The following is a 26,793-nucleotide window of genomic DNA, read 5'->3' on the forward strand; positions in this document are numbered from 1 at the left end:
GTATTTTTAGTAGAGAGGGGTTTCACCATATTGGCCAGGCTGGTCTCAAACTCCTGACCTCCTGATCTGCCCACCTTGGCCTCCCAAAGTGCTGGGATTACAAGCGTGAGCCACTGTGCCCGGCCAAACATCCATTATTCTTATTGCATCTCCATCTGTCCATGGCCCTCCCTTCCCACCTGAGCACTTGCACTTGACTTCAGCCAGGCTCATCCTCTCACTTTATTCTGTCCTCGGTGCCTTTATTCAATTCCTTCCATCTCCAGGAAAGCGAGACTCTCCTCTCAAGCCTAGTCATATCCTTCCCATTTGGAAGGCTTAGTTCAAATCCCAGCTTGCTCATGGAGACTAATAATGCCAATCACATAGACTGTTCTTCCTTGCTGATATATTATGGCCTTTTTAATCTACACTAACCTTTGCACACAATTCTGTACATTTTTGTTAGTTGCATGTATATGTATTTATCTTTGTTCATATTTTCTGACACCCCAAATTGCGCCGGCCTACCTACCACTGAGAACATCAGGGCTGAGAGCATCAAAAGTGGTGAGATGGCTGGGTGTGGTGTCTCACACCTGTAATCCCAGCACTTTGGGAGGCCGAGGCAGGTGGATCGCTTGAGGTCAGGAGTTTGAGACCAGCCTGGCCAACATAGTGAAACCCTGTCTCTACTAAAAATACAAAAAATTAGCTGGGTGTGGTGGCGGGCGCCTGTAATCACAGCTACTTGGGAGGCTGAGGCAGGAGAATCGCTTGATCCCAGGAGGCAGAGGTTGCAGTGAGCTGAGATCACACCATTGCACTCCAGCCTGGGCAACAAGAGCGAAACTCCATCTCAAAAAAAAAAAAAAAAAAAAAAGTGGTGGGACAAGAAGGCAGGGCTGCTGCAAGCCCATACAGTGCCTATCTGCGAATTAGAGAAAGGCACCCAGCCTTGTGGAAGAATGCAGATCTTGGCATGTAGATCAACGGCTACATTTCAGCCTCCACTCACCCTTTCAGCCAGCGCCTTTGTGCAATGAAGAACCTCCACAACTGTACATGGCGGTGCTAGTGGCAGGTCTGAGTATGATGCATGTCACCCCATCTTTGTATTTCATTGTCCCCAGGGCCTAAAGGCCAACATGACACGTCTTTACCAACTGATGTCAGAACCACAGTTTTCCCGCTGCTCCAAACCTGCCAAATATAAGAAGCTGCTATTTTCACTCTGTTTCTTTCACTCCGTATTACTTGAACGCAAAAAGTTCCTGCAGCTTGGCTGGAACATCATCTATGGCTTCAATGACTCTGACTTTGAGGTTTGTATTAGCCAGGGGTCCTCATCCCAGCCCTCTCTCCTTACACTTCCTACCCCATGGCTCCCCTGTGGGACACAAAGCCTGTGTTGAAGCCCCATTGGCAGATTTCCTGCCATAACTCTGTGGGAATGGGGGCTTGGGTTGGGACTATGCCTAGGTGTCAGAAAACTTGCTGAGCCTCTATCTGGATGAGTACGAGGAGACACCTTGGGACGCACTTAAGTACCTCATTGCCGGCATCAACTATGGTGGACATGTCACAGATGACTGGGACCGGCGCCTGCTGACCACCTACATCAATGATTATTTCTGTGACCAGTCTCTATCAACTCCCTTCTACCGGTGAGGGGGAGGTGGCCCTGGGCAGGGAGCCAGAGGTCACAAGTCAGCCAGGTGGCAGGATCAGGGGTGGGGGAAATGTTTGAGGAGAAGACGTGAGATTGGGAGAAGACAGAGTTTATGGGATTGGGAGGGGGAGCAGGGCAGGGAGCTGGACAAATGGGACATGCATAGGCTTGGGGTCTTGGCCTGGCATTGAGGCCTGAGTCCCCACAATGTGGCAGTAATTATGCTATGACTCCCTAGGTTGTCAGCACTGGAGACTTATTTCATCCCCAAGGATGGGAGCCTGGGTTCTTACAAGGAATACATCAGCTTATTGCCTGGCATGGACCCCCCTGAGGCCTTTGGCCAGCACCCCAATGCTGATGTGGCCTCTCAGATCGCTGAGGCACGAACCCTCTTTGATACTTTGCTTTCCTTGCAACCTCAGATTACACCCACCAGGGCTGGAGGCCAGACCCGGGAAGAGAAGGTAAAAAGAGCTGGACCTGGGGGAGGGAAAGTGATGAGAAGAAGGGGCTACACTCAAGAGCTCTTGCCTGCTCAGGTCCTTGAGTTGGCCGCTGATGTGAAGCAGAAGATCCCTGAAATGATCGACTATGAGGGGACTCAAAAACTGCTAGCTCTCGACCCCTCCCCCATCAATGTGGTCCTTCTGCAGGAGATCCAGAGATACAACACACTGATGCAGACCATCCTGTAAGACGGAGGGGGACTCTGCGGAACAGGGGAGGGGGTGAGGAGAGGCCTTCACCTTCTGGCTAGAATGACGTTCCCAGGCCCACCCCATCTCTAACACTCCACCTCATCCTGCTCAGGTTCTCACTGACAGACCTAGAGAAAGGCATCCAGGGCCTCATTGTCATGTCTACAAGCCTGGAAGAGATTTTCAATTGCATCTTTGATGCCCACGTTCCTCCACTCTGGGGAAAGGCAAGATTATACCATTGTTGATCCTTCTCCAACAATGAGCTCCCCTCTCAATCCTGTGCCCCCCAATCTCCCGGTTCTAGGTGGGCATACAGCAAACTGCAGAGAGCCAAAACTTTGAAGTTAGATAGGTTCAAGGTTGAAACCTGGCTCTGCCATTCATTGACTGACTTCATACAACTTATTAACTTACAGACTTACTCAGGGCAAATTACTAACCTCTCCAAGGATGTTTCAGGATTCCCAGTACTGTGCCTACCACTCAGTAGGTGCTTCATCAATGCTACCTGGTTAATATTACTGCAGTCATTATTATGAATGCATAGCTGTTGTTGTATGCCTCTTTCCTGGAAGTTGGCGTTGGAGAGCTTTGTTCACCTGTAGTTGGGGAACAGGGGCTGCCACCACATAATCTTCCCATATCTGCTTCAGGTGCTCAAAATAAGGATTTGGGCTGGACGCGGTGGCTCATGCCTGCAATCTCAGCACTTTGGGAGGCTGAGGTGGTCAGATCACCTGAGTTCAGGAGTTTGAGACCAGCTTGGTCAACATGGTGAAACCCCGTCTGTACTAAAAAAATACAAAAATTAGCCGGGCGTGGTGGTGGGCGCCTGTAATCCCAGCTACTTGGGAGGCTGAGGCAGGAGAATCGCTTGAACTCGGGAGGTGGAGGTTGCAGTGAGCCAAGATCGTACCACTGCACTCCAGCCTGGGTGACAAGAGCGAAACTCTGTCTCTAAATAAATAAATACGGATTTGAATGCACGGCTAAGTGAGTGAATACACACGCGCTCCTTCCCCAGGCATACCCCTCACAAAAGCCATTGGCTGCTTGGACCCGGGACTTGGCCATGCGTGTGGAGCAGTTTGAGCTGTGGGCCAGCCGGGCCCGGCCTCCTGTGATCTTCTGGTTGTCTGGTTTCACCTTTCCCACTGGCTTCCTCACTGCTGTGCTGCAGTCTTCAGCTCGCCAAAACAACGTGAGCAATGTGCAAAGTGTGAGGGGGATGTATGCTGGGGCCGTGTATGTGTTCTCCTCTTCGGGGTCCTCTCTTATTCTCACCTTCGACCTCCAGGTTTCAGTGGACAGCCTCTCCTGGGAGTTTATCGTTTCCACTGTGGATGACAGCAACCTAGTGTATCCCCCCAAGGTGGGAGCCAGTTGTGCTTGGGGCTCTGAGCAAAAGAGGGCACTGGGAGCAAAAATAGGAAATAATTGGACGAGAAGGGAGGAGAGAGGGAGCAGGTCAGGGGCGCTGGCAATTGAAGTCTAGCTTCTCCCAGACCTGCTCCCATTTCTCCCCAGGATGGTGTCTGGGTCCGGGGCCTGTACCTGGAAGGTGCTGGCTGGGACCGGAAGAACTCCTGCTTGGTGGAGGCAGAGCCCATGCAGCTTGTCTGCCTCATGCCCACGATCCACTTCCGGCCTGCAGAGAGCCGCAAGAAGAGCGCCAAGGGTGGGACAGCTCCCCAGGCAGGACCTGCCTGCCCCGTCCCTAGTTTGGAACCTAACCCATTCTCTGCTCCAGCCCATCCCACACCCGCTCCTGCCCTGCTCTCCCGGAGGCTCCAGGAGTCTGACTTCTCCTCTCCTTTTCCCCAGGCATGTACTCCTGCCCCTGTTATTACTATCCCAACCGGGCAGGCAGCTCAGACCGAGCCTCCTTTGTCATCGGCATTGACCTGCGGTCTGGGGCCATGACATCTGATCACTGGATCAAGAGGGGCACTGCTCTACTCATGAGCCTGGACAGCTGAGACCTCCTCCTCTTCTCCGCTTGAGAGAGAGGGTCAGGGACTCCAGGAGCTAAGACAGATGTTGCACCTAGGACTGAGGCTGGACCTCACTCAGACTTTGACCTTGGCCGAATTTGTGTGATGTGGCCCTGGAGATACCTAGTTGTGTTAGCCATAAAAGTGAAAGAGTTGTATTGGAGCTCAGTTCTGTAAAACACCCGCGACAACAAGCCTTAAGTCTCTCAATGCAATGGTGAGGGTCTGGGGAGGGAGGAAGCCTGGGCCTCACAGAGGACAGAGCTACTGCAGAGTTGCTACTGGATGGGGAAAGAAGCGAGGGAGGTGGGGCGGCCTGGAGAGGAACGGGGAGGCGTGGCCCTGAACCAATGGGCAGGGCGGAGCCGCCTGAAGACGCTGTGGCTTAAGTCTCCGGGCAGGACTTCAGTGGGTGGGGCGGGGCTTACCTTAGAAGGGCGCGTGATCCAAATGGGTAGGGATTTGTCAGGCAGGGATCAGGGCTGAACCCCGTACACTGCACCCTGAAGCGCGCACCCTGAAGCCCGCACCCTGCACCCGGCATCCTAGCCGGCACCCGCCCTGAGGCGAGCGGGACCGGCAGAAGACGGGGCGGAGCCGGAGAGGGGGACTAGAGCGCGAGGAGGGGCGGGACCACAAGAAGGGGGCGGGGCTGGGGAGCGGGGGTGCGGGTGTTTGTGTTGGAAAATCCAACTGCGCCACTGGGCGGAGCGGCCCCCCCAGCCCCGGCCTGGGAGAAGGGGGGGCCGCTCGACCCCCTGGGATACCTTGGGGAGACTGAACACCTGGGACCCCCCCAGAACCAGGTAACGGGGAGCCGCGAGGACGTCTGGAAAGAGGGAAACCCTCTCTGTGCAGCAGGGCAGGACGCCTGAGTCTCTAGAGGGGTAGAGCTGGGGATGGACGTTTGGGTCTTGGGAAGGGCACTGGGAAGAAGACTGGGGCGAAGGTCATGGGTCCCCTAGAAGAGAGTACGGCGGGGAAGGAGGAAGAACTAGGAGGCAGATGTCTCAGGTTCCAGATGTCCAGAGGGGCCTGAAAGGACTCCCCGTTCCCCTTGGGCTGGGATTCCCCTTCCCGACTCCAGGGCGGGGCGGGGCGCGGAGGTCCTTACTGAAGGGCAGGACTAAAGGGCAGAGTTTGCAGACAGGTCAATGCCATGGCCCAGTAAGGTCAGATGTGGTAAGACTTGGGTGTGTCCCTGTCCCAGGGCTACTTTAAGTCTCCCTCCAGTTCTCTGCACGGGTGAGGTGTAGAAGCCTCAGCCTGACCTTCCCACCAGCGGCCCCAAGAGCTTCCCAGCGGTAGCCTTCGTCTTCTTCCCACTCCCCCCACTGCGCCTCCCTTTCACTCCGTCTCGCCCCGCTAGCCTCCTCATCCCCGGTCCTTCTCCCACTCCGCCGTTCCTGAGCCCTCGCGCGCCCCGCACGGCTTCTTGGTGCGGAGCCTTCCCAACGTAGCCACAAGATGGCGAGGGCGAGACGCACCCAGGGCGGGTAGGGGATGTGACCCTGAAAGTAGCTGAAGCCCCCCGCCCCGGTCCAAGGGAAAGGTGGGCTGAGGCCCCCACTTGACTTCCTGTCATCTGGGCCCCCTCACAGGAAATTGTGGGCAGGAGGTCGAAGCGGAGAAGATGGGGAGGGGCTGGGGACTCAATCTCTGCTTCTCCGGGCTGGGGTAAATAGTGGGGAGGGGGGCACGCGGGGTGGTTGCTAAGCGACGTAGATTCGCTTCCTGTTTGCTGCAGCTTATGTTGTGACACTAGGTAGGGGTTAGAGAGAGCGGAGGGCCTGAAGACTGTGGGGAAGGTCGAGGGCAGGACGCCCGGTTCCCGGGACAGGAAGCGCCCTGGGAGGAAGGCGGGGAGGTAGCGAGCTGCGCCGCGACCTAAGGGGACTCGGCGGTTGTCCGGAGGGGGAGAGACCGAAGCGCAGCGTTCACCTCGGCTCCCCTTCCCTCCTCGGGGTTGCTTGTCCTGTTGCCAGAGTAACTGGAGGGCGAGACTTGGGAGCTGGATTCCCGAACTCTCCCGTCCGTCCAATCCGCTCCAGCGGTCGATCCTGACGTCAGGGCTCTGGCAGCCAATGGGGAAGGGGGATGATAGCGACGGGAACGGGAGAGGGGAGGGGCAGCGGCGGAGGCTGGGAGGCAGCAGCTGCCCGGGACCCGCACGTGCAGTCCCACACGCTCGCGCCCACCCCCCGCCCTGCGCCGCACGCGCCCGAGCACCCCGTTGCGCCTGCGCGGCGAGCCGGGCGCCCCCTTCCCTGGTGGAGTCTGTGTAAAGCCGCTCGAGACTGCGCTCCTCAGCCCGTGGGGACCCACACGTCTCGGGGTCGGTCTGCACCGTTTCGCGGGTCGCGACCATAATGCCCAGTTTGGCTTGGGAGGGCCGACTACCTGTTCCCCACCTCCCCCCATCTGGCGCCCCACACTCCCAGGTGGGCTGGGCGGAGCTGTGGTTTCCGGCCCCATCTGCTTGGCCGCTGCCTTCCCGGGCTCTGGCTTAAGTTGCTTTCCCAAGAGAAAGCGAGCGAGTACCAGCGCCCCTTCCCAAGGCTTCTCCCGCCTGGGCCCAGCTGCTGTTGGTGGCGGAGGAGGGCACTGCGGGGAAGCCCCGGACGGCCCAGGTGATTCTTCTGGGCCATCACGCCCCTTCTTCGCGTGAATTCCTGATCTTTGATGTGCACCAAAACCCTTCCCATTCCTAACGTTTCCTCCTCGTTCGCCCCGGCGTTCTTTGCACCTCCCTCGGCTCCTTTCGGGCTGTCTGTCCCTGTCTCCACTCGTCCTTCTCCGCTTCTCTCGGTTATATAACTCTTCCTCTCGCCGTGTCCTGGTTTCAACTCCACAGACTCCGCCCTGGAACAGCGCGGGGAGGGGCGGGAGAGTCGGGGACCCAGACAGATTCCGGCTGGCGGCCGGCTGGGGCACGGGGGATCCTGCAGATGGAAGACGGAGCCCCGCGGGACCCGGTGCCCCCGTCCCCGCCTGCCGGCCCCCACCGAGATCTCCCCCAGGAGAGAGAAGGCACAGTATCTCCGAGGGGCGTGTCGGGCCGACTCCCTTCAGGAATGTGGGTTGGGAGGTCAGGGCTGCAGGCGGAGAGGAGGAGACAGGCAAGAGGCCTGATTCCCTGGGATTGGAGTCGTATTAGGGGTAAAAGAGATAAGGATGCCTGGGTTTCTTCTTATGTCTCCTTTTTGGGTTCCCAGAATTCCTAAGGGTGTTTCCAGGAAGCTTAGCCAGCACACCCACTCCGCCCCGTAGGGGTCAAAGGTCTGTGTTAGAGGTGGCCTGGGATGATGTCACTAGTGCACGTGTCCCTGGATGGTTGCCAGGCAATGAGGCTTCCTCCCCCTTCCATTCCCTCCCACCTCTGCCCCGAGTCCAGTTCCAGTCCCGTGCCATCTCTTTCCCCTCTCCCTTCCATTGGTCTTAGCATCCTGCAGGTGGGAAACCCCGGCCTGGAGTTTTGTGAGGGGGAGGGGCACGGGTGTGGTGTGGCTGAAAGACTTTGCCCCTTTGCTGGGCTGAGGGAGCCTTGGGTCACTTTTCCCTAGATTGGCACAGAAGAGCTTCCCCTCCAAGGCTCCGCCCCCATAGAAAAAGCTATCTTGCCGTCATTTTGCCTTCCCACCTGCTGAATGGCCAAGTGTCCTATTGCCCCCTTCCCCAGATTGATTTGAAGTGGGAGTGGTTGAAAGACGGAAGAGTTGGTGTGTAGTATGGGGGGTTCACTACACACCAGCTTATCCCTGAAATCCCCTTCATGGCACACCCCCATCTGCAAACAATGAAAGGAAAAGGGTCAAGAAACAGTATTAGGCTGAAAAGTCAGGGTCTTTATTGTGTGTATGCAGGTGAATCGGTTTGTAGCCTCTCACGTGGTGGAGGGGGACTCAGTTGATTGCTATGGTTGTTCTTCTCTATTAAGTCCTAGGGTTGGTGATGGTATTGGAATGAATCGGTTTGTGCTTTTATGTACCTTAGAGCTTGGGCTGTCAGATCAGACTTGGATTCTAATTCCAGCTCTCTCACTTAGTGGCTACTAGGACTTGGAAAGGTCAGAACCTCTCGGAGCTTCGTATGTTAATCTTGAACATTTAAATATCAACACCTACCTTGAAGGCCGCTGGGAGGAAAAAAATGAGATAATTTATGCAAATCACTTAGCACAGTGCCTGGCACAGAATGAACACAGAATGAGTGATTGTTGTTATGAAATACTTTTATTATTAAATGATGTTAGTTACTAGTTTATTATTATTATTGTGGGTCTGCTCCAAACCAGCAGTAACCCTAGGAGTTTGTTAAGGGGGAGTGGATAGTTTGTGTTAATTTGGAGATTGGGGTTAGGGGGCTGGGGATTAGCTTCAACTGCTTTGTGCATTTTATTTGATGAAGGCTTTAGGCAGATTTGTATTGCTTTCTTTAGGATTTTTTTTTTTCCTCTTGGAGAAGAAATAGATAAGACTATTCCGTGGGCCTTGAAAATAAAATAATTGTATTATGGTTCTTGATTTTGAAGCAAGACCTCAGTCCCCTCCCATGTTGATCTCTGGAGCCTTTCATTTTGCAGAGGGACTCCACAGTTTCTCTAGTGGGGACAGGGCTAGGCTGAGGGGTGTGTACAAGGTTGGGGTGGGTGGGTGGAGAGAGACTAGTGCTGGGGGCTGGGGGGGCGGGTAGTTAAAGGAAGAGACCGGAAGGGAGGAGGAGGGAGCCTGCTGGTGGGGAGGGAGGGAGGGGAGGAGGAGGTGGAGGAGGAGGAGGAGGAGGAGGGAGGGGGTTGGGGAGAGCCTGCTACAGTTCTTTGTTTGACTCCGGGACTCAGGGACGGGGAGGAGGAGGGAGGGAGGCAGAGGCTGCAAGCGCCGGGGCAGGCCCAGGAGGCAGAGGAGGGACCGTCTCCCCCGCCCCCCCAGCCCCCACTCCCCCCCCTGCTGCTTCCCCCCCTCCCTACCCGGACTCCGGGGGCACCGCCGGGGGACAGACACCCAGCAGGTAACCCCGGCCTGGCTCGCCCTCCCCTCTCTGATTTTCCTCCACACCTTCCCGGATGACCCCTTTTCCCCTTTCCGTCTCCCCGTTTCTCCCCGGCCTTGCCTCTTTTCCCTGGCCTTCCTTGTTCCATCGCCCCCACTTGGGCTTATCGCCCGCTGGCCGCGCCGGCATCTCGTGCAGCCTGATTCCCTTCTCGCCCGACAGCCTGTGCGCCCTAGGTCTGCCCAGGGCACCTTTTGGGGCTCTGTCTGGCTGCTGCTTTGGGCTCTTGCTTCCCTTCCGACCTGTCCCCTGGGGCTGTCGGGGAGGAGGGAGTCCCTGCCTTTTTTTGCTCCCCCCCAGTTCCCCGCCTCCCCAACTCTGGCCCCCTTTCTCCTTCTAGCAGTCTCTAGGGGTGGGGAGAAAACCGGAATTTAGGGGGCCCCCTGGAGGGGTAAGGGGCTGTGTGTCGCTGGGGAAAGGGTCTGTGAGTGTGTGTAGGGTGGGGGTGGGGGGGCAGTTAGAGACCTGGCTGCCTCTCCGTTGTCCCTTTAAATGGCCCTCACATTTCTGGGGACTCATGGGGGGGAGGTGGCAAGCCGCCTGCCTGGGGGGCAGGGCCCTTGGTTCGTCCACACAATCAGGGGTGGTAATGATTTAAAGGGACAGCCTCGGTGTGGCCGCTGCCACCCTGCGCCGGCGGGAGGGGGAGCCGGCAGGCCATGTCTGGGGAGGCTTGGCTGGTGAACAGGGCATTTGAGGCTGAGTCTGTTGCTGGGCCTGCCAGGTCTGGGACAGTTCTGCAGCTGGGAAGGTGCAATGAGGGGTGACAGCCTGCCTGGGGGGTACACAGCCTGGGCTTTTTCCAGGGCCCCACCTTTGGGTCCACCGACTCCTTGGCCAAGAATCCTTGAGTCCAAACTATAGAGTCTGTCGGCCACCAGGTGAAGGGCCACTGGCCGGTCTGCAGGTCAGGGGTCTGGCCTGGGCACTCTGGAGCTGGCACTTCAGCTTCCCCTTTTGTTGTTTGGCTCTGTGCACAAGAAAGCCCCAGCCCCTCCCCCAGCCCAGCTCCCCCTTCCCGTCCACATGCCCCCCTCACAAATACACACACACACACACACACACACACACACACACACACACACACCAGCTGTTGGACAGATGAATTACAGCCTCCGGCTTGGGGCCAGGGCTGGTGAGGGATTAACGCTCTGGGGCTGGCCCTTTAAATGGCTGTTAGCCCCTCCCCCACTCTGTTGTCCAGACACCCCTCACACACCCTCTAACCCCCTAGGCTTCCCCTTCACTCCTCCTGTAGGTCTGTCCTAAAGTCTGCTCACTCTGCTCTCTAGACTAGCCCTTCCCGAGTCCCTCCCCCAGCACAACCGCAGAACACAGATGCCACAGACTATAGATACACACTCCCTGCTCCCAGGTTGTGAGCCTCCCTGTCCTGGAGAGTTCTAGCCTGAAGCTCCCTTCCCCAGCAGAAGGGCCTTGCCTGCCTGACCTGTCCCACCTACAGCTGACCACTACCCTGGCTCAGTAAGGAGGCTTGGTGGGTCAGAAATAGCACCTCCCTGGGGGCAGTGTCATCAGCAGCCACAGAAGCTTGCGGAACATTGCATCATGGAGACTGGGGGCTAGAGGCCTGAGTCTCTGGGGCAAGGGGAAGGATGGGGGCCGGAAGGCTAGGGAATATAGAGATTAGATTGGGACCCCAAGTGTTTGGGTCCACAAGGGCAGAGAACTGTGATTAAGGGAGCAGAAAACATAGGTCCCTGAGGAGCGAGTCTGAGGTGAGGGCCAACTTAGCTCTGACCCCGATGGACACCTGATTCTTGGCCTTGGACTTATGCTAAAAGACCTAGCTTCTTGTCTATGAGGGCTGGGAAGGGAGTGGGCCTGTATCACCTTCTTAGGCCACATAAGAGGAAGAAGGTGATGGGGAAACAGGATATTGCCTTGGGGTTGGCAGGGAGGGGAGGCTTGCAGTGGAGGCTACTTCCAGGCTCAGGCCCAGAGTCAGAGTTCTTGCAGGGGAGGATGGCCCCTCCCTGTTGGGCCCGTTCATCTAGTCTGGCTACCTGTGCTGCTAGCCAAGACCTGCCTGCACCCGCCTGGGGGAAGAAGAGGGGGCAGAGTCCAGAGGGTGGGGTTGACTATCTGGTGTCTTGATAAGGTTGGAGAGGACACAGAGCTGAAGGAAGAGGGTCTGCATGCCCTGGTGCTAGGACTTAGGCTGGCTTGTGTACAGAAGTCAGAGCAGCTGGGGCGACTTGGGGGCCAGGGAGTCTCAGCAGGAGGGTCCTGTCAGAAGAGGGATCACGGGTTTGGGGTCTACTGTAGACTTACTCAGATGCCATATCATGGCCCCTTACCAACTGATCGAGCCTGCTTCCCAAAGGGGAAGGTTGGACGACCACTTTGGGGATGGCTTTTTCTGGTTGCCATGGAAACAGATTCTCCCATCATATGTGACCACCAGAGCCAGGTTTCTCCTTAATGAGGGGGGCAGGGAGCCCATGAAAATTCTCCAGCCTGGGAGACCCCCACCTCTAACTGACTTTTTTCTTTTAGGTTCCCCCCAGGGCAACATGCCAGCCCCGTAGCACTGCCCACCCCACCCACTGTGGTCTGTTGTACCGCACTGCTGGGGTGCTGGTTCCAATGAGACAGGGCACACCACACTCCATCTGGTAAGTCCTGTCTGAGTGACCCTCTCTCCTCAGCAGTCTAACTGCACCACATGGTTGGAGATGCTCGGTATGATCTGGATCATGCCCACTCTTCAGAATGGTCCAGTCCAATTCTAAGCACCCCACCATGTGGTGCTTGAGTGGTTCAGCCCTCCTGGTTTATGGACCTCCCTTCTATCCCTATAAATGGTTCAGCCCTGTACTTCACCAGCCTCTCCACTACTACCAAAAAATCTTTTCCCCACTATCTCCCTAGTGCTACAACTCAGTTGCTTATTGAAATGAAGATGAAGTTTGCAAGCTGAAAAGTGGGTATGAGCTACCCTGGAGGAATTTTTTCTTGGTAGGGAAAGGGCTTTGTCCCTATAGGAGTTGTTGAACACCCTGGCTTTTGGAGGGTGTTCAGAATTTATTTGGGGAGATACTGGAGATCACTGCCAGCCACAGCAGTCTTGGCATTTCACCTTTCTTCCAGATCTCTTTCAGTCCCATTCTCTCCCCACTGCACTATAGCATTTGCCCCCATACCTAAGTCTTACTCTTCTGCTTCCCTCTCTCTTTGTCAGTTCTCTGCCTGAGGCCCTGCTTTATTTCCTATTCCTTTGTAGGAGAAAAGGGAAGATAATCCCTAAGCCAAGGGCTTAAGTTCTCTCTGTGTTGTTCTTCCTCATGACATATGGGGTTTGTTGAGTGGGACCGTTTTTTTCTATGTGTGTCTCACTATTTTGCTTGATGTTTTGCACATTGGGGTGCATGGTGGATTTGTGTTGAATGTTAACTGAGTGAGCTTCATTACCAAGAACCTATGACTTCTGAGATTTGCTGCACAGCCTCCTACTTTCTCCTCTAGAGGACGTGAGACACTGGGGATGGTAACATGGGTAGAGCTGAAAGGAAGGTTGACCCAGGAGATGGCCTGTGAGGATAAAACCAAGGGAGGGAGAGTAGGACAGAGGCAGTATATAAGACTGGTAAGAATGTGGCTCTGGAAAGAAGCCTAGCTCTTTCATTCTTCACTTGCAGAATGACTTTGGCCAAGTCACCTATCCTCTCTGGGCCTCAATTTCCTCATCTGTAAAATAGGGGTAATCAGAGTACCTCCTATGTCAGGTTTTGGGGAGGAGTAAAAGAAATGCTTGTAAAATACTTAATACAGTGCCTGGCATGTAACAAATATTCACGAAATGCTAGCAGTTATCACCACAGTGGGAGCCACAGGGAGCTCTGAGGATAAGCAGGGATGTCGAGGGATGGGACAGAACTTGATTGAAGGCAGACAGACCTCCAAATTCTTGACTCAGAATGATCACTGATCCAGCGAGACATCAGGTGTAGCAAGGAGTCAGCAGGGTGGGCCTGCGCCAGTGTCGCCCCGACTCTGTTCAGTAACATGAAGGCAAACACAGAAGGGCATGTGCGGAGACACACGTGATCACGCTAGTGATGCAGAGGCAGACCCAGACAAAAGACCGAGACAGGAGCTAGGCAGACACACAGACAGAGACAGCCCCGCGGAGTCATGTAGACAGGGATAATGACAGGAACGCGTCAGACGCAGGCACAGAGGGAGACAAGATGAGCAGATATGCAGGTGCACGCGGAGACAGACACCGGGACCCACGCACAGCCGACCGTGTCAGACAGACTGGTGAACACAGCGCCCAGTCAGAGGCAGACACAAGGCCTGCAGTGACACATAGCGGGCCGGGGCCGGCACCGTCACTCCTCGGTGGGGGGCGGGGAGGGGCCGGCAGCCGGGGGAAGGCTGGGGAAGGGAATCCCGGGCGGGCGGCCTGCCCGGGTGGCTGAGTCACAGCGGAGCCTCAGCCGGCGGCCCTCCCCTCCGCCTCCCCCTCCCCCAGGTAAGAAGCGAGCCTGTAACCCCTCGCTTCCACCAGGCGTGATGAGGACGGGCAGGGAGCGGGTTGAGACGAGGGTCCTGGACCGCCCCACCTCGGCGCGCGCGCAGCATGCCCGCTGATTGCCGGCTCGGTAAAACCCTATCTGCGGGCTCTTGTCTCTGGCCGTCACGTGAGTTTGCGTGCGCACTTCGGGCCTCTTACCACGCGTCCCGCGCGGCTGCGGCGCTGCGCGGAGGGGCTCCTCGGCTCAAGCCCAGAGAGAGTTAAGTGGGTGTGATTGATGGAGTGTTTCTCTCTTGGGGCTCCAGCGGGGGCGGGGGGTAGGGGGTCGGTTAAAGTCCCGAGTCCAGGGCCCGGATGGAGTGGGCGGAGCTGGGCTTTGCCGGGAGTGCCCGGATGGAGAGGGTGTGGCCTCGGCGGGAACGGAATTAACCCTTTCAGAGCCGCTGGCTCCCGAGGTTGTGGGTCGGGTCGGGAGAGGCTGGAATGTCTGCCTCGGAAGTATATCGACCTCCCAGCCTGGCTCTGGCCGCGTGCGTCTACCTCTCGCCTGTCTTCGAGGAGTCTGTGGGTGTCAGTCTTTGTGCTTGTCCGTGGTTCCCTTCCCTTGGTTAGTATGGACACCGGGAGTCAGAGAGGGCTATTCTTGCCCCAGAGCGAGAGTGGAGGTGAGAGTGGAGCGCGAGCTGGCGGCGGCTGGGGAACAGGTGCAAGCGCCGCGTCGGGGCTGCCCGGCACGGGGAGGGGCCATCGTGGGGGAAGACGAGAGGGGAAATTCCGCGGGACCGGTGGTGAGCCGGTGTGTGGGCTGAGGAGTTGTGTCTGCCTCTGACTGTGTGTCTGTGTGTGTTCAGGGAGGCGGGGGCTGAGTCAGTGGGAAGAGGGGAAGGTTTTCTGGGTGACTCACGCTCCCCCACCCCAAGCCTGAATCAGACCCCGAGGGAGGGCTTTGTACGGGGGGCGAGTGAGGAGTCCAGCGCCTGGGTCCGGGGTGCGGACAAGGATCCAAGGTGGCTGGTGAGAATGAGTGTGTGTTTAGTGTACAGGAAGTTTTGTCTTCAAGTGAGGGCTTTGTATTCTTGGATGCTGGCGTGGGGCTTTGTGGGTAAAGGTGGAAGAGCAGGGGGCTGGAGGGACGGCACTCACTGACTTAGGGAAAGCTGAGTCAGTTCCCCGTGGGAAAGGGGAAGTGGCAGAGGGGAAGTGTCATCATCGCCGAAGGGGAAGCTGCCTTTCCTGGTAACTGGCGGCGCTCTCGGGACCACTTCCCAAGCAGGCATCTGCCCCTGTTGTCTGGTTCCCCGGCTCCCTCTCCACGTCTGGTCTTTGGGTCTCCTCCCCGCCCCTGCCTCGGTACTCGGGTGGGGTCAGTCAGGGAGGGCCATACTTGACCACAGTTCAGCGCCGTACCTGGCTTGGTTACTGATGGAAAGGATGCTTCCTCTAGTGAGGAGAGAGTTCTGACAGTAATACCACGTGAACCGCGGAGAGGGTCCGCGGGGCCCAAGCGACCGCAAGGGCTTGGCGGAGAGTGGCACGCAGGGACCTGTAGGGTCCAAGCGCTTCCATGCAAACAAACGACCTTGCCCCTTCGGGAAGGAAGGCTCTTTTCACCAGAAACCCGTCTGCCCTTGTGGGCTGGGTGGAAATTTCCCCACAGCGCAGACTTCTCTCAACGAAGGCGAACTTTCCAGCCACCCCCAGCCCCTCGTCGCTCACTCTCCCCCGGCTTCCTGCCCGGCGCTCGCTCCAGCTGGAGCGCTGGCCCCGCCCCCGCCGCTTTGTACTCGACACTCGCCTCTCGCTGCTCTTTGTACTCTAGACTCTCAATGAACCGATCCCGGGAGCCGAGCCGGCTCCCTACCTGCGGGGACGCCGGGTAGGCAAGGAGGAGGCGCGGGGACGCAGCTCCTGGGCTCAGAGAGGCGAGAAGGAAGAGCTGGGGCTAAAGGGAAGGTGCCCAGGAGAGGGGAGCGCTGTGCCAGTCGGGGGTCCAGCCGGCACCGAAGCGAAAGGGTGGGGGGGGGCGTGAAGGAGGAAGTGAAACGGGTTCTGGGTTCTTTAAGGGAGTGGGCGGTGAGAGTGGGACAAGGGTGATGTCACTGCCTGTCGGGCCCCGCCCTCCTCCCTCCCTCAGGACCCCCCCCCCCCCATTTACACACACCGCTTCCGCTGCGCAAGTAGCCACGTCACGGGCAACCCCCGAAATCCCCCCTCCCTTGGGGGGCGGGGGCCACGTGGGCCGTGGGGAACCGCGTGGCCCCGGCGGGGAAGGGCAGAGAGGATACGCGAGCCACGAGAGAGGGGCCACTCGGGACCGCGGTGCGCGACTTCTCGGAAGTTGGGGGACTAAAAGGGGTCTGATTTTGGGGGTCGGTCTGTATTGAAGACCCAGAAAGCCAGGGGAAGTAGAGGACCTGGAGGAACTGGGTATGAGACTGGGGGCTTGACCAAGGTTTGAGTCGGGGTCAGGCGTTGGGGGTGGAGCGCCCTGATAGCGGCGCGAACGGGTTTGGGTGCCGTGGAAGTCGCTGTGGGCTGGCCAGCCCTAAGCAGTTATTAGGGGCGCTCGGGGTAGGGAGGTCTGTCACTGGGCGAGGTGAAGTGAGGAAGGGGAGGGACGTCTTTTTTGCGTTCTGCATCCGTCTGCCGTCCGTCGGTCTTGCGGTGGCCGGGAGCGGGGCTACTCGAGCGGCCTGGCCGTGGCCACTGGCGGCTCTGGGTGCGTGAGGCTTGCGGGTAGCGCCAGCCCCCACGCCGGCCGGAGCGTGCGACTAACCGGCCTCATCCGCATGCGTCTTATCCTGGCTGCCTTCTGGCCCTGACGGCCGGAGTGTCAGATCCTAGATGGGGACCCTAGGTGGGAGCCGCGGGGTCACATCGGGGTCACCCCGGGCTGAGCTCGTCTGACCGGCTCCGGCGCCCCTCCTCCCCCGGCCACCGCTGCCGGGCTCACCTCGCTCCCATTGGTTCCGGCCAGGCTGTTACTGAGGCGGAGACACGGGTGATGATTGGCTTTCTGGGGAGAGAGGAAGTCCTGTGATTGGCCAGATCTCTGGAGCTCGCCGACGCGGTGTGAGGACGCTCCCACGGAGGCCGGGTAAGCGGCCGCTGCGTTGCGAGTCGGCCCGGTGGCTCCGGACTGGAAGCCTGGCAGCGCAGCCACCCCGTTCCTCTGACCAGCCTTTTGGTTCCCTGCCACATACGTCCCGGCTCCCAGCCACACTCCTGGGCCTCTAGGGAGTGGTTGGGCCGGGCGGGCCTCCCTTTGGGGAAAGCTAAGGCCGGGCCCTTTGCACAAATGACAAATTGGTGGATGCCACAGTCCGCCCGTCCCAGCCCCTGGGCCTTGACTATGTGCTGGCCAGCTTGTCTCACTCCCTTTCCTCCTCTCTGTAGAATTGGCCGTGAAGGGACCCAGGCAGCCATCTGGGGGTAGCAGGCACTCTTACCAGAGCGGCTGGAGCCGGACCATCGTCCCAGAGAGCTGGGGCAGGGGGCCGTGCCCAATCTCCAGGGCTCCTGGGGCCACTGCTGACCTGGTAAGGGAAAATCTGGGGCCGAGCTGGCTGGATGTACACTGGCAGCTCTGGTTTTGCCTCCAGTAAGAGCATAATTTCTTATCCCCAACTCAGGCTGGATGCATCGGGCAGTGGACCCTCCAGGGGCCCGCGCTGCACGGGAAGCCTTTGCCCTTGGGGGCCTGAGCTGTGCTGGGGCCTGGAGCTCCTGCCCGCCTCATCCCCCTCCTCGTAACGCATGGCTGCCTGGAGGCAGGTGAGAAGTTGGGGCCCTCTGTCTCCAGGCATACCTCTTTCTATCTCTGTATTCCTCAATCTGTGTCATTCTCCATGGGTTCCTGTCATTCTGTGGGCTTCTGTGCATCAGCCCCCTCCTGCCTAGGTAGGACAAGACTGCTTCTTCTTGCCGTATATAACAGACTCCTTCTCTCTCCAGATGCTCAGCCAGCATTGGGCAGCCCCCGCTTCCTGCTCCCCTACCCCCTTCACATGGCAGTAGTTCTGGGCACCCCAACAAACCATATTATGCTCCAGGGTGAGTGGATATTTGAAGGTTCTGGGGGTAGGAGGTAAGGCTGGGGCCTTGAAAGAGTCCCCTCAAGGCCAACCCCCACCCACACCCCCACCCCTTCTGCTCTGTAGGGCGCCCACTCCAAGACCCCTCCATGGGAAGCTGGAATCCCTGCATGGCTGTGTGCAGGCATTGCTCCGGGAGCCAGCCCAGCCAGGGCTTTGGGAACAGCTTGGGCAACTGTACGAGTCAGAGCACGACAGTGAGGAGGCTACACGCTGCTACCACAGCGCCCTTCGATACGGAGGAAGCTTCGCTGAGCTGGGGCCCCGCATTGGCCGACTGCAGCAGGTAGGAGAAGGCAAGGCGCGGGGGACGGGATTGTACGATTGTGCCTTCTGGCTCAGTGCCCCGCCTGACATCTGCCCCTGCCCCGTGTCCCCCCACCCCCAGGCCCAGCTCTGGAACTTCCATACTGGCTCCTGCCAGCACCGAGCCAAGGTCCTGCCCCCACTGGAGCAAGTGTGGAACTTGTTACACCTTGAGGTGAGGCTGGCACTGGGTGGGTTAGGGAAGAGAGCCAGGCTGTGCCTGCACCCGTGCCATTTTCTCTTCTCTGTTTTTGTTCTTAGCACAAGCGGAACTATGGAGCCAAGCGGGGAGGTCCCCCGGTGAAGCGAGCTGCCGAACCCCCAGTGGTGCAGCCTATGCCTCCTGCAGCACTCTCAGGCCCCTCAGGGGAGGAGGGCCTCAGCCCTGGAGGCAAGCGAAGGAGAGGCTGCAACTCTGAACAGGTGTGGGTATAGGGGGGCCAGCAGGCAGTAAGTAGGCAGGACTTGGGCAAGGAATGGGATTCTCACACTCTCTTCTCTCCTAGACCGGCCTTCCCCCAGGGCTGCCACTGCCTCCACCACCATTACCACCACCACCGCCACCACCACCCCTGCCTGGCCTGGCCACCAGCCCCCCATTTCAGCTAACCAAGCCAGGGCTGTGGAGTACCCTGCATGGAGATGCCTGGGGCCCAGAGCGCAAGGGTTCAGCACCCCCAGAGCGCCAGGTGAGCCCCTGCCTGTTGCCTTTCACCTCTCACCTGCAAGTCCCATATGCTCGATTCCTCATCCTGCATCCCTGTTTATCTCCTGTAGGAGCAGCGGCACTCGCTGCCTCACCCATATCCATACCCAGCTCCAGCGTACACCACGCACCCCCCTGGCCACCGGCTGGTCCCGGCTGCTCCCCCAGGCCCAGGCCCCCGCCCCCCAGGAGCAGAGAGCCATGGCTGCCTGCCTGCCACCCGTCCCCCCGGAAGTGACCTTAGAGAGAGCAGAGTTCAGAGGTCGCGGATGGACTCCAGCGTTTCACCAGCAGCAACCACCGCCTGCGTGCCTTACGCCCCTTCCCGGCCCCCTGGCCTCCCCGGCACCACCACCAGCAGCAGCAGTAGCAGCAGCAGCAACACTGGTCTCCGGGGCGTGGAGCCGAACCCAGGCATTGTGAGTGACAACTGAGGGTGGAGTGGGGGGATGGGTGGAGCTTGTCTTGAGGTGGCCCAAGCAATGCTCCTACCACCCGCTTCTACACTTGCAGCCCGGCGCTGACCATTACCAAACTACCGCGCTGGAGGTCTCTCACCAGGGCCGCCTGGGGCCCTCGGCACACAGCAGTCGGAAACCGTTCTTGGGGGCTCCCGCTGCCACTCCCCACCTATCCCTGCCACCTGGACCTTCCTCCCCCCCTCCACCCCCCTGTCCCCGCCTCTTGCGCCCCGCACCACCCCCTGCCTGGTTGAAGGGTCCGGCCTGCCGGGCAGCCCGAGAGGATGGAGAGATCTTAGAAGAGCTCTTCTTTGGGACTGAGGGACCCCCCCGCCCTGCCCCACCACCCCTCCCCCATCGCGAGGGCTTCTTGGGGCCTCCGGCCTCCCGCTTTTCTGTGGGCACTCAGGATTCTCACACCCCTCCCACTCCCCCAACCCCAACCACCAGCAGTAGCAACAGCAACAATGGCAGCCACAGCAGCAGCCCTGCTGGGCCTGTGTCCTTTCCCCCACCACCCTATCTGGCCAGAAGTATAGACCCCCTTCCCCGGCCTCCCAGCCCAGCACAGAACCCCCAGGACCCACCTCTTGTACCCCTGACTCTTGCCCTGCCTCCAGCCCCTCCTTCCTCCTGCCACCAAAATACCTCAGGAAGCTTCAGGCGCCCGGAGAGCCCCCGGCCCAGGGTCTCCTTCCCAAAGACCCCCGAGGTGGGGCCGGGGCCACCCCCAGGCCCCCTGAGTAAAGCCCCCCAGCCTGTGCCGCCCGGGGTTGGGGAGCTGCCTGCCCGAGGCCCTCGACTCTTTGATTTCCCCCCCACTCCGCTGGAGGACCAGTTTGAGGAGCCAGCCGAATTCAAGATCCTACCTGATGGGCTGGCCAACATCATGAAGATGCTGGACGAATCCATTCGCAAGGAAGAGGAACAGCAACAACACGAAGCAGGCGTGGCCCCCCCACCCCCACTGAAGGAGCCCTTTGCATCTCTGCAGCCTCCTTTCCCCACCGACACAGCCCCCACCACTACTGCTCCTGCTGTCGCCGTCACCACCACCACCACCACCACCACGGCCACCCAGGAAGAGGAGAAGAAGCCACCACCAGCCCTACCACCACCACCGCCTCTAGCCAAGTTCCCTCCACCCCCTCAGCCACAGCCACCACCACCCCCACCCGCCAGCCCGGCCAGCCTGCTCAAATCCTTGGCCTCTGTGCTGGAGGGACAAAAGTACTGTTATCGGGGGACTGGAGCAGCTGTTTCCACCCGGCCTGGGCCCTTGCCCACCACTCAGTATTCCCCTGGCCCCCCATCAGGTGCTACCGCCCTGCCGCCCACCTCAGCGGCCCCTAGCGCCCAGGGCTCCCCACAGCCCTCTGCTTCCTCGTCATCTCAGTTCTCTACCTCAGGCGGGCCCTGGGCCCGGGAGCGCAGGGCGGGCGAAGAGCCAGTCCCGGGCCCCACGACCCCCACCCAACCACCCCCACCCCTGTCTCTGCCCCCTGCTCGCTCTGAGTCTGAGGTGCTAGAAGAGATCAGCCGGGCTTGTGAGACCCTTGTGGAGCGGGTGGGCCGGAGTGCCACTGACCCAGCCGACCCAGTGGACACAGCAGAGCCAGCGGACAGTGGGACTGAGCGACTGCTGCCCCTCGCACAGGCCAAGGAGGAGGGTGGCGGGGTGGCAGCAGTGTCAGGCAGCTGTAAGCGGCGACAGAAGGAGCATCAGAAGGAGCATCGGCGGCACAGGCGGGCCTGTAAGGACAGTGTGGGTCGTCGGCCCCGTGAGGGCAGGGTAAAGGCCAAGGCCAAGGCCCCCAAAGAAAAGAGCCGCCGGGTGCTGGGGAACCTGGACCTGCAGAGCGAGGAGATCCAGGGTCGTGAGAAGTCCCGGCCCGATCTTGGTGGGGCCTCCAAGGCCAAGCCACCCACAGCTCCAGCCCCTCCATCAGCTCCTGCACCTTCTGCGCAGCCCACACCCCCGTCAGTCTCCGTCCCTGGAAAGAAGGCTCGGGAGGAAGCTCCAGGGCCACCGGGTGTCAGCCGGGCCGACATGCTGAAGCTGCGCTCACTTAGTGAGGGGCCCCCCAAAGAGCTGAAGATCCGGCTCATCAAGGTAGAGAGTGGTGACAAGGAGACCTTTATCGCCTCTGAGGTGGAAGAGCGGCGGCTGCGCATGGCAGACCTCACCATCAGCCACTGTGCTGCTGATGTTGTGCGCGCCAGCAAGTGAGTTGGCTGCCTGCTTGGTTGTCCAGGAGATAGGCTCCCTTCCCCCATCACCCTGATGTTTCTGTCTTCATTCCACTGTCCTCCCACAGGAATGCCAAGGTGAAAGGGAAGTTTCGAGAGTCCTACCTTTCCCCTGCCCAGTCTGTGAAACCGAAGATCAACACTGAGGAGAAGCTGCCCCGGGAAAAACTCAACCCCCCTACGCCCAGCATCTATGTATGTGTGCCACCTGGCCTCACAACCACCCCTGCCAGAGGGTTCTAAGACAGTGTTGGGGACTGCTGGGGTGCTCTGAGCCTGGGCCAGGGCTCTGACCCCAGCTCTCCTGGTCATGTCTCAGCTGGAGAGCAAACGGGATGCCTTCTCACCTGTCCTGCTGCAGTTCTGTACAGACCCTCGAAATCCCATCACAGTGATCCGGGGCCTGGCGGGCTCCCTGCGGCTCAGTGAGTATGGGGGGCAGAAAGTGTCAGGGAGGGCTACAAGGGTCTGGGGCATGTAGGACCCTCTGAGAAATCCCACACTTGAAGACTCAGGACAGTGGCTATGAGGAGTCCACTGAGTGATGGGTCAGCTGGTCTTGGGCTCTTCTCCCATCTGTCTCTCTCCATCATTTGGCAAGGGGGAAGGGGCCATAGTCAGGACCTGATTAGTCATTTCTGAATTTGGTGATTAAGGAAGAGAATAATACAGATTTTAGAGAACCCCTGAAAATCTGTGATTTTGGGGCGCTTCTCTCAGTCTTTTATTGCGCAGAATTTCAAACACATACAAAATTAGAGGAAGCTGTATAGAAATACAAAGGTCAATCTTACCTCCTTTATACCTGTATGTTCTCCCTTCCCCACACTGAGTTATTTGAAGCACATTTCAGGCTTTCACTTGAATGAATCTTTAATTGGATCCAATGGTAACTCAAAGAAGCTGCTGTTTTGACTAGACTCCAAATGGGGAAAACAAGAAGCTGCCATTCATTGAGCACCTACTATGTGTCTGTCAGGTGCGGTGCACATGGCCACGCACACACCTGGGAACACTGGTCTAGGGGCTGAGTCCTTGAGCAGCTGCAGGAGAAAGAGGGCTGGTGAGGATGCAGATAGAGGCCAGCACTCCCAGCTTCCTGTGGGGCTAGGGTTCCTGCCTATTTCTCCTGGGCTGAGCTCTGCTAAGCCTATGACCACCCTGTCAGAGCCCAGAGAAGTAGGAAGGGAAAGGGTCGGTTGGGTCCTTGGTCCCTATCCTCTCTGCCTCTGCCCCGACACCCTGCTCGGCCCTCCCTTCCAGACTTGGGCCTCTTCTCCACCAAGACCCTGGTGGAAGCGAGTGGCGAACACACCGTGGAAGTTCGCACCCAGGTACAGCAGCCCTCAGATGAGAACTGGGATCTGACAGGCACTCGGCAGATCTGGCCCTGTGAGAGCTCCCGTTCCCACACCACCATTGCCAAGTACGCACAGTACCAGGCCTCATCCTTCCAGGAGTCTCTGCAGGTGAGACGAGAACGTGGCCAGAGGCAGGTCCTGGGACGGGGCTGCGGTGGGAGGGCTCTCGAAAGGTCTCTGACCCAGGCCTGCCTACCTTCTGGCTGAGCAGGAGGAGAAGGAGAGTGAGGATGAGGAGTCAGAGGAGCCGGACAGCACCACAGGAACCCCTCCTAGGTACCGTGCAGGTGTGCCCCTTCCGTTCCTGCTTCCTTCCCCTCCCTCTGCTCTCCACCAACCTGTGCTCTTCGCCCCAGCAGCAGCGCACCAGATCCGAAGAACCATCACATCATCAAGTTTGGCACCAACATCGACTTGTCTGATGCTAAGCGGTCAGTGAGGCTCAGGCCAGGGAAGTTGGGGCAGGAGTGCTGCTGGGACCTCGTGGCGGGGGCGGGGTGTAGCCTCTCGTCGCACTTTCGCACCGCAGGTGGAAGCCCCAGCTGCAGGAGCTGCTGAAGCTCCCCGCTTTCATGCGGGTAACATCCACGGGCAACATGCTGAGCCACGTGGGCCACACCATCCTCGGCATGAACACAGTGCAGCTGTACATGAAGGTGCCCGGCAGCCGAACGCCAGGTGCGCTCCACGCCTGTGCGCGCTGATGCGGAAAGCGCGAGAGGAGGGGCCGGCGGCGGCCCTCAGCCGTCAGCCAATGAGGGCAGAGGGCGGGGCTGTAGGGGAGCGCAGCTCCGACCTGGCCAGCCATGCCGTTCTCTTTCGACCCCTGCAGGCCACCAGGAGAATAACAACTTCTGCTCCGTCAACATCAACATTGGCCCAGGCGACTGCGAGTGGTTTGCGGTGCACGAACACTACTGGGAGACCATCAGCGCCTTCTGTGATCGGTGCGTGCCGTCCTGCGCAAGCCAGACTGCCGCGTCCCCGCCCTCGGTCCCCAGTTCCTACTTGACTTGTGGCCACCCCGCAGGCACGGCGTGGACTACTTGACGGGTTCCTGGTGGCCAATCCTGGATGATCTCTATGCATCCAATATCCCTGTGTACCGCTTCGTGCAGCGCCCTGGAGACCTCGTGTGGATTAATGCGGGGACTGTTCACTGGGTGCAGGCCACCGGCTGGTGCAACAACATTGCCTGGAACGTGGGGCCTCTCACCGGTGAGAGGGTGGGGCAGGTGTTGGCGTGGTCTGGCGCCTCAGCGGCAAGGGCCTGGGAGGCTGGGGCTTGGAGAGCCGCCAGCAGTGAGGGAAGGGGCTTGGGCCTAGGTGTCTGGGGGCTGTTTGAGAGTCCTATTGTGATCGCCTTTGGCCCGCAGCCTATCAGTACCAGCTGGCCCTGGAACGATACGAGTGGAATGAGGTGAAGAACGTCAAATCCATCGTGCCCATGATTCACGTGTCATGGAACGTGGCTCGCACGGTCAAAATCAGCGACCCCGACTTGTTCAAGATGATCAAGTGAGGACCCTATTTGGGTGGGAGCCGACCTCCACTGACCGTTCCCTGTTCTTGTTCTTCCTGTCTGACTCCACCCCATTCTTACCTCTCTCCATCCTTGTCTGCCTGTGCCCCTAGTGTTACTGTGCTGGGGAGGCTAACTAGGTCCCTGCTGTCATGACCTTTCCTAGTGTCCAAATAGACAAAAGCCACAGGAAATTTTGCCTATAACAGATGCCCAGGACAGAGGATGTGACCCAGACATGAAGCGGGGAGGCCCCTAGGGGAGGGCCCTGGGGCTGCCCACCCCTCTGCCCTTGCTCCAGCCCTTCCCCAGGTCTCCTCCCTGCCGGTGATCGCAACACAACCCCACTGCTCCCCAGGTTCTGCCTGCTGCAGTCCATGAAGCACTGCCAGGTGCAACGCGAGAGCCTGGTGCGGGCAGGGAAGAAAATCGCTTACCAGGGCCGGGTCAAGGACGAGCCAGCCTACTACTGCAACGAGTGCGATGTGAGTGGGCCGGCTCTCCTGCTCTCCCTGAGTGTCCACAGTGGCCCTGCCTCCCCCTGACTGCACTCTCCTCTCTGCTCCAGGTGGAGGTGTTTAACATCCTGTTCGTGACAAGTGAGAATGGCAGCCGCAACACGTACCTGGTACACTGCGAGGGCTGTGCCCGGCGCCGCAGCGCAGGCCTGCAGGGCGTTGTGGTGCTGGAGCAGTACCGCACTGAGGAGCTGGCTCAGGCCTACGACGCCTTCACGCTGGTGAGGGCCCGGCGGGCGCGCGGGCAGCGGAGGAGGGCACTGGGGCAGGCTGCAGGGACGGGCTTCGGGAGCCCGGCCGCGCCTTTCTCTGAGCCCCCGCCGGCTTTCTCCCCCCAGGCCCCAGCCAGCACGTCGCGATGAGGCCGGACGCCCCGCCCGCCTGCCTGCCCGCGCAGGGCGCCGCGGGGCCACCAGCACATGCCTGGGCTGGACCTAGGTCCCGCCTGTGGCCGGGAAGGGGGTCGGGCCCAGCCCTTCCACCCCATTGGCAGCTCCCCTCACTTAATTTATTAAGAAAAACTTTTTTTTTTTTTTTAGCAAATATGAGGAAAAAAGGAAAAAAAAAATGGGAGACGGGGGAGGGGGCTGGTAGCCCCTCGCCCACCAGCGCCTCCCCTCACCGACTTTGGCCTTTTTAGCAACAGACACAAGGACCAGGCTCCGGCGGCGGCGGGGGTCACATACGGGTTCCCTCACCCTGCCAGCCGCCCGCCCGCCCGGCGCAGATGCACGCGGCTCGTGTATGTACATAGACGTTACGGCAGCCGAGGTTTTTAATGAGATTCTTTCTATGGGCTTTACCCCTCCCCCGGAACCTCCTTTTTTACTTCCAATGCTAGCTGTGACCCCTGTACATGTCTCTTTATTCACTTGGTTATGATTTGTATTTTTTGTTCTTTTTTTGTTTTTTGTTTTTAATTTATAACAGTCTCACTCACCTCTATTTATTCATTTTTGGGAAAACCCGACCTCCCACACCCCCAAGCCATCCTGCCCGCCCCTCCAGGGACCGCCCATCGCCGGGCTTTCCCCGTGCCCCAGTGTGTGTCCGGGCCCGGCCCGACCGTCTCCGCCCGTCCGCCCGCGGCTCCAGCCGGGTTCTCATGGTGCTCAAACCCGCTCCCCTCCCCTACGTCCTGCACTTTCTCGGACCAGACCCCTCACTCCCAACCCGACCCCAGCCCCACCTGAGGGTGAGCAACTCCTGTACTGTAGGGGAAGAAGTGGGAACTGAAATGGTATTTTGTAAAAAAAAATAAAATAAAATAAAAAAATTAAAGGTTTTAAAGAAAGAACTATGAGGAAAAGGAACCCCGTCCTTCCCAGCCCCGGCCAACTTTAAAAACACAGACCTTCACCCCCACCCCCTTTTCTTTTTAAGTGTGTGAAACAACCCAGGGCCAGGGCCTCACTGGGGCAGGGACACCCCGGGGTGAGTTTCTCTGGGGCTTTATTTTCGTTTTGTTGGTGGTTTTTTCTCCACGCTGGGGCTGCGGAGGGGTGGGGGGTTTACAGTCCCGCACCCTCGCACTGCACTGTCTCTCTGCCCCAGGGGCAGAGGGGTCTTCCCAACCCTATCCCTATTTTCGGTGATTTTTGTGTGAGAATATTAATATTAAAAATAAACGGAGAAAAAAAAATCCTGTTTCGCTAACGGCTGGTGATAGCAGG

The 26,793-nt window shown here is 58.9% G+C and overlaps 2 protein-coding genes across 16 annotated transcripts in view; both read left to right on the forward strand.

Moving 5' to 3' along the window:
• Positions 1 to 4,530, forward strand: part of DNAH2 (dynein axonemal heavy chain 2) — a 118,910-nt gene extending 114,380 nt beyond the window's left edge. For 3 of the 6 annotated variants that reach the window (XM_058431469.1, XM_058431470.1, XM_058431472.1), the window contains 9 exons: positions 1,113 to 1,304; positions 1,462 to 1,646; positions 1,890 to 2,118; positions 2,194 to 2,345; positions 2,465 to 2,579; positions 3,380 to 3,556; positions 3,653 to 3,727; positions 3,883 to 4,033; positions 4,180 to 4,530. In XM_058431469.1, coding sequence (XP_058287452.1) covers positions 1,113 to 1,304; positions 1,462 to 1,646; positions 1,890 to 2,118; positions 2,194 to 2,345; positions 2,465 to 2,579; positions 3,380 to 3,556; positions 3,653 to 3,727; positions 3,883 to 4,033; positions 4,180 to 4,334 — 1,431 coding nt within the window. In that variant the 3' untranslated portion in view covers positions 4,335 to 4,530. Of the gene's footprint in view, positions 1 to 1,112; positions 1,305 to 1,461; positions 1,647 to 1,889; positions 2,119 to 2,193; positions 2,346 to 2,464; positions 2,580 to 3,379; positions 3,557 to 3,652; positions 3,728 to 3,882; positions 4,034 to 4,179 lie in introns of those variants that run through there. The other 3 variants (XR_009211092.1, XR_009211094.1, XR_009211093.1) reach the window with 3 other exon arrangements.
• A 491-nt stretch (positions 4,531 to 5,021) lies between these two features.
• KDM6B (lysine demethylase 6B) lies at positions 5,022 to 26,762 on the forward strand. 10 transcript variants are annotated; one of them, XM_032138616.2, is made up of 24 exons: positions 5,022 to 5,155; positions 11,919 to 12,037; positions 16,880 to 16,999; positions 17,299 to 17,441; positions 17,535 to 17,676; positions 17,857 to 17,955; positions 18,063 to 18,282; positions 18,385 to 18,477; positions 18,564 to 18,725; positions 18,809 to 18,991; positions 19,080 to 19,427; positions 19,522 to 21,695; positions 21,788 to 21,914; positions 22,039 to 22,144; positions 22,983 to 23,188; positions 23,292 to 23,356; positions 23,440 to 23,511; positions 23,610 to 23,758; positions 23,913 to 24,027; positions 24,111 to 24,298; positions 24,457 to 24,598; positions 24,961 to 25,087; positions 25,171 to 25,341; positions 25,459 to 26,762. In XM_032138616.2, exons 5-24 carry the CDS (start codon positions 17,540 to 17,542, stop codon positions 25,480 to 25,482), a joined length of 4,908 nt encoding a protein of 1,635 aa, XP_031994507.1. In that variant the 5' UTR covers positions 5,022 to 5,155; positions 11,919 to 12,037; positions 16,880 to 16,999; positions 17,299 to 17,441; positions 17,535 to 17,539; the 3' UTR covers positions 25,483 to 26,762. The 10 variants fall into 10 exon arrangements, with proteins under 10 accessions (XP_031994507.1, XP_031994500.1, XP_031994505.1 ...); XM_032138609.2 differs by having other exon boundaries at positions 5,027 to 5,155; positions 25,171 to 26,762; XM_058431433.1 differs by lacking the exon at positions 5,022 to 5,155 and adding an exon at positions 5,205 to 5,236 and having other exon boundaries at positions 25,171 to 26,762.
• The last annotated feature ends 31 nt before the right edge of the window (positions 26,763 to 26,793 follow it).

The sequence above is a fragment of the Hylobates moloch genome, unplaced genomic scaffold (assembly GCF_009828535.3).
Source record: "Hylobates moloch isolate HMO894 unplaced genomic scaffold, HMol_V3 SCAFFOLD_19, whole genome shotgun sequence".
In the NCBI taxonomy this organism is placed as follows: domain Eukaryota; kingdom Metazoa; phylum Chordata; class Mammalia; order Primates; family Hylobatidae; genus Hylobates; species Hylobates moloch.

Coding starts and splice junctions, on each gene's coding strand:
- KDM6B (XM_032138609.2), top strand. CDS start 17,540: ATGCATCGGGCAGTGGACCCTCCAGGGGCCCGCGCTGCACGGGAAGCC. Junction 18,283..18,384: donor GCATTGGCCGACTGCAGCAG/GTAGGAGAAGGC, acceptor CCCCACCCCCAG/GCCCAGCTCTGGAACTTCCA. Junction 24,028..24,110: donor ATCAGCGCCTTCTGTGATCG/GTGCGTGCCGTC, acceptor GCCACCCCGCAG/GCACGGCGTGGACTACTTGA.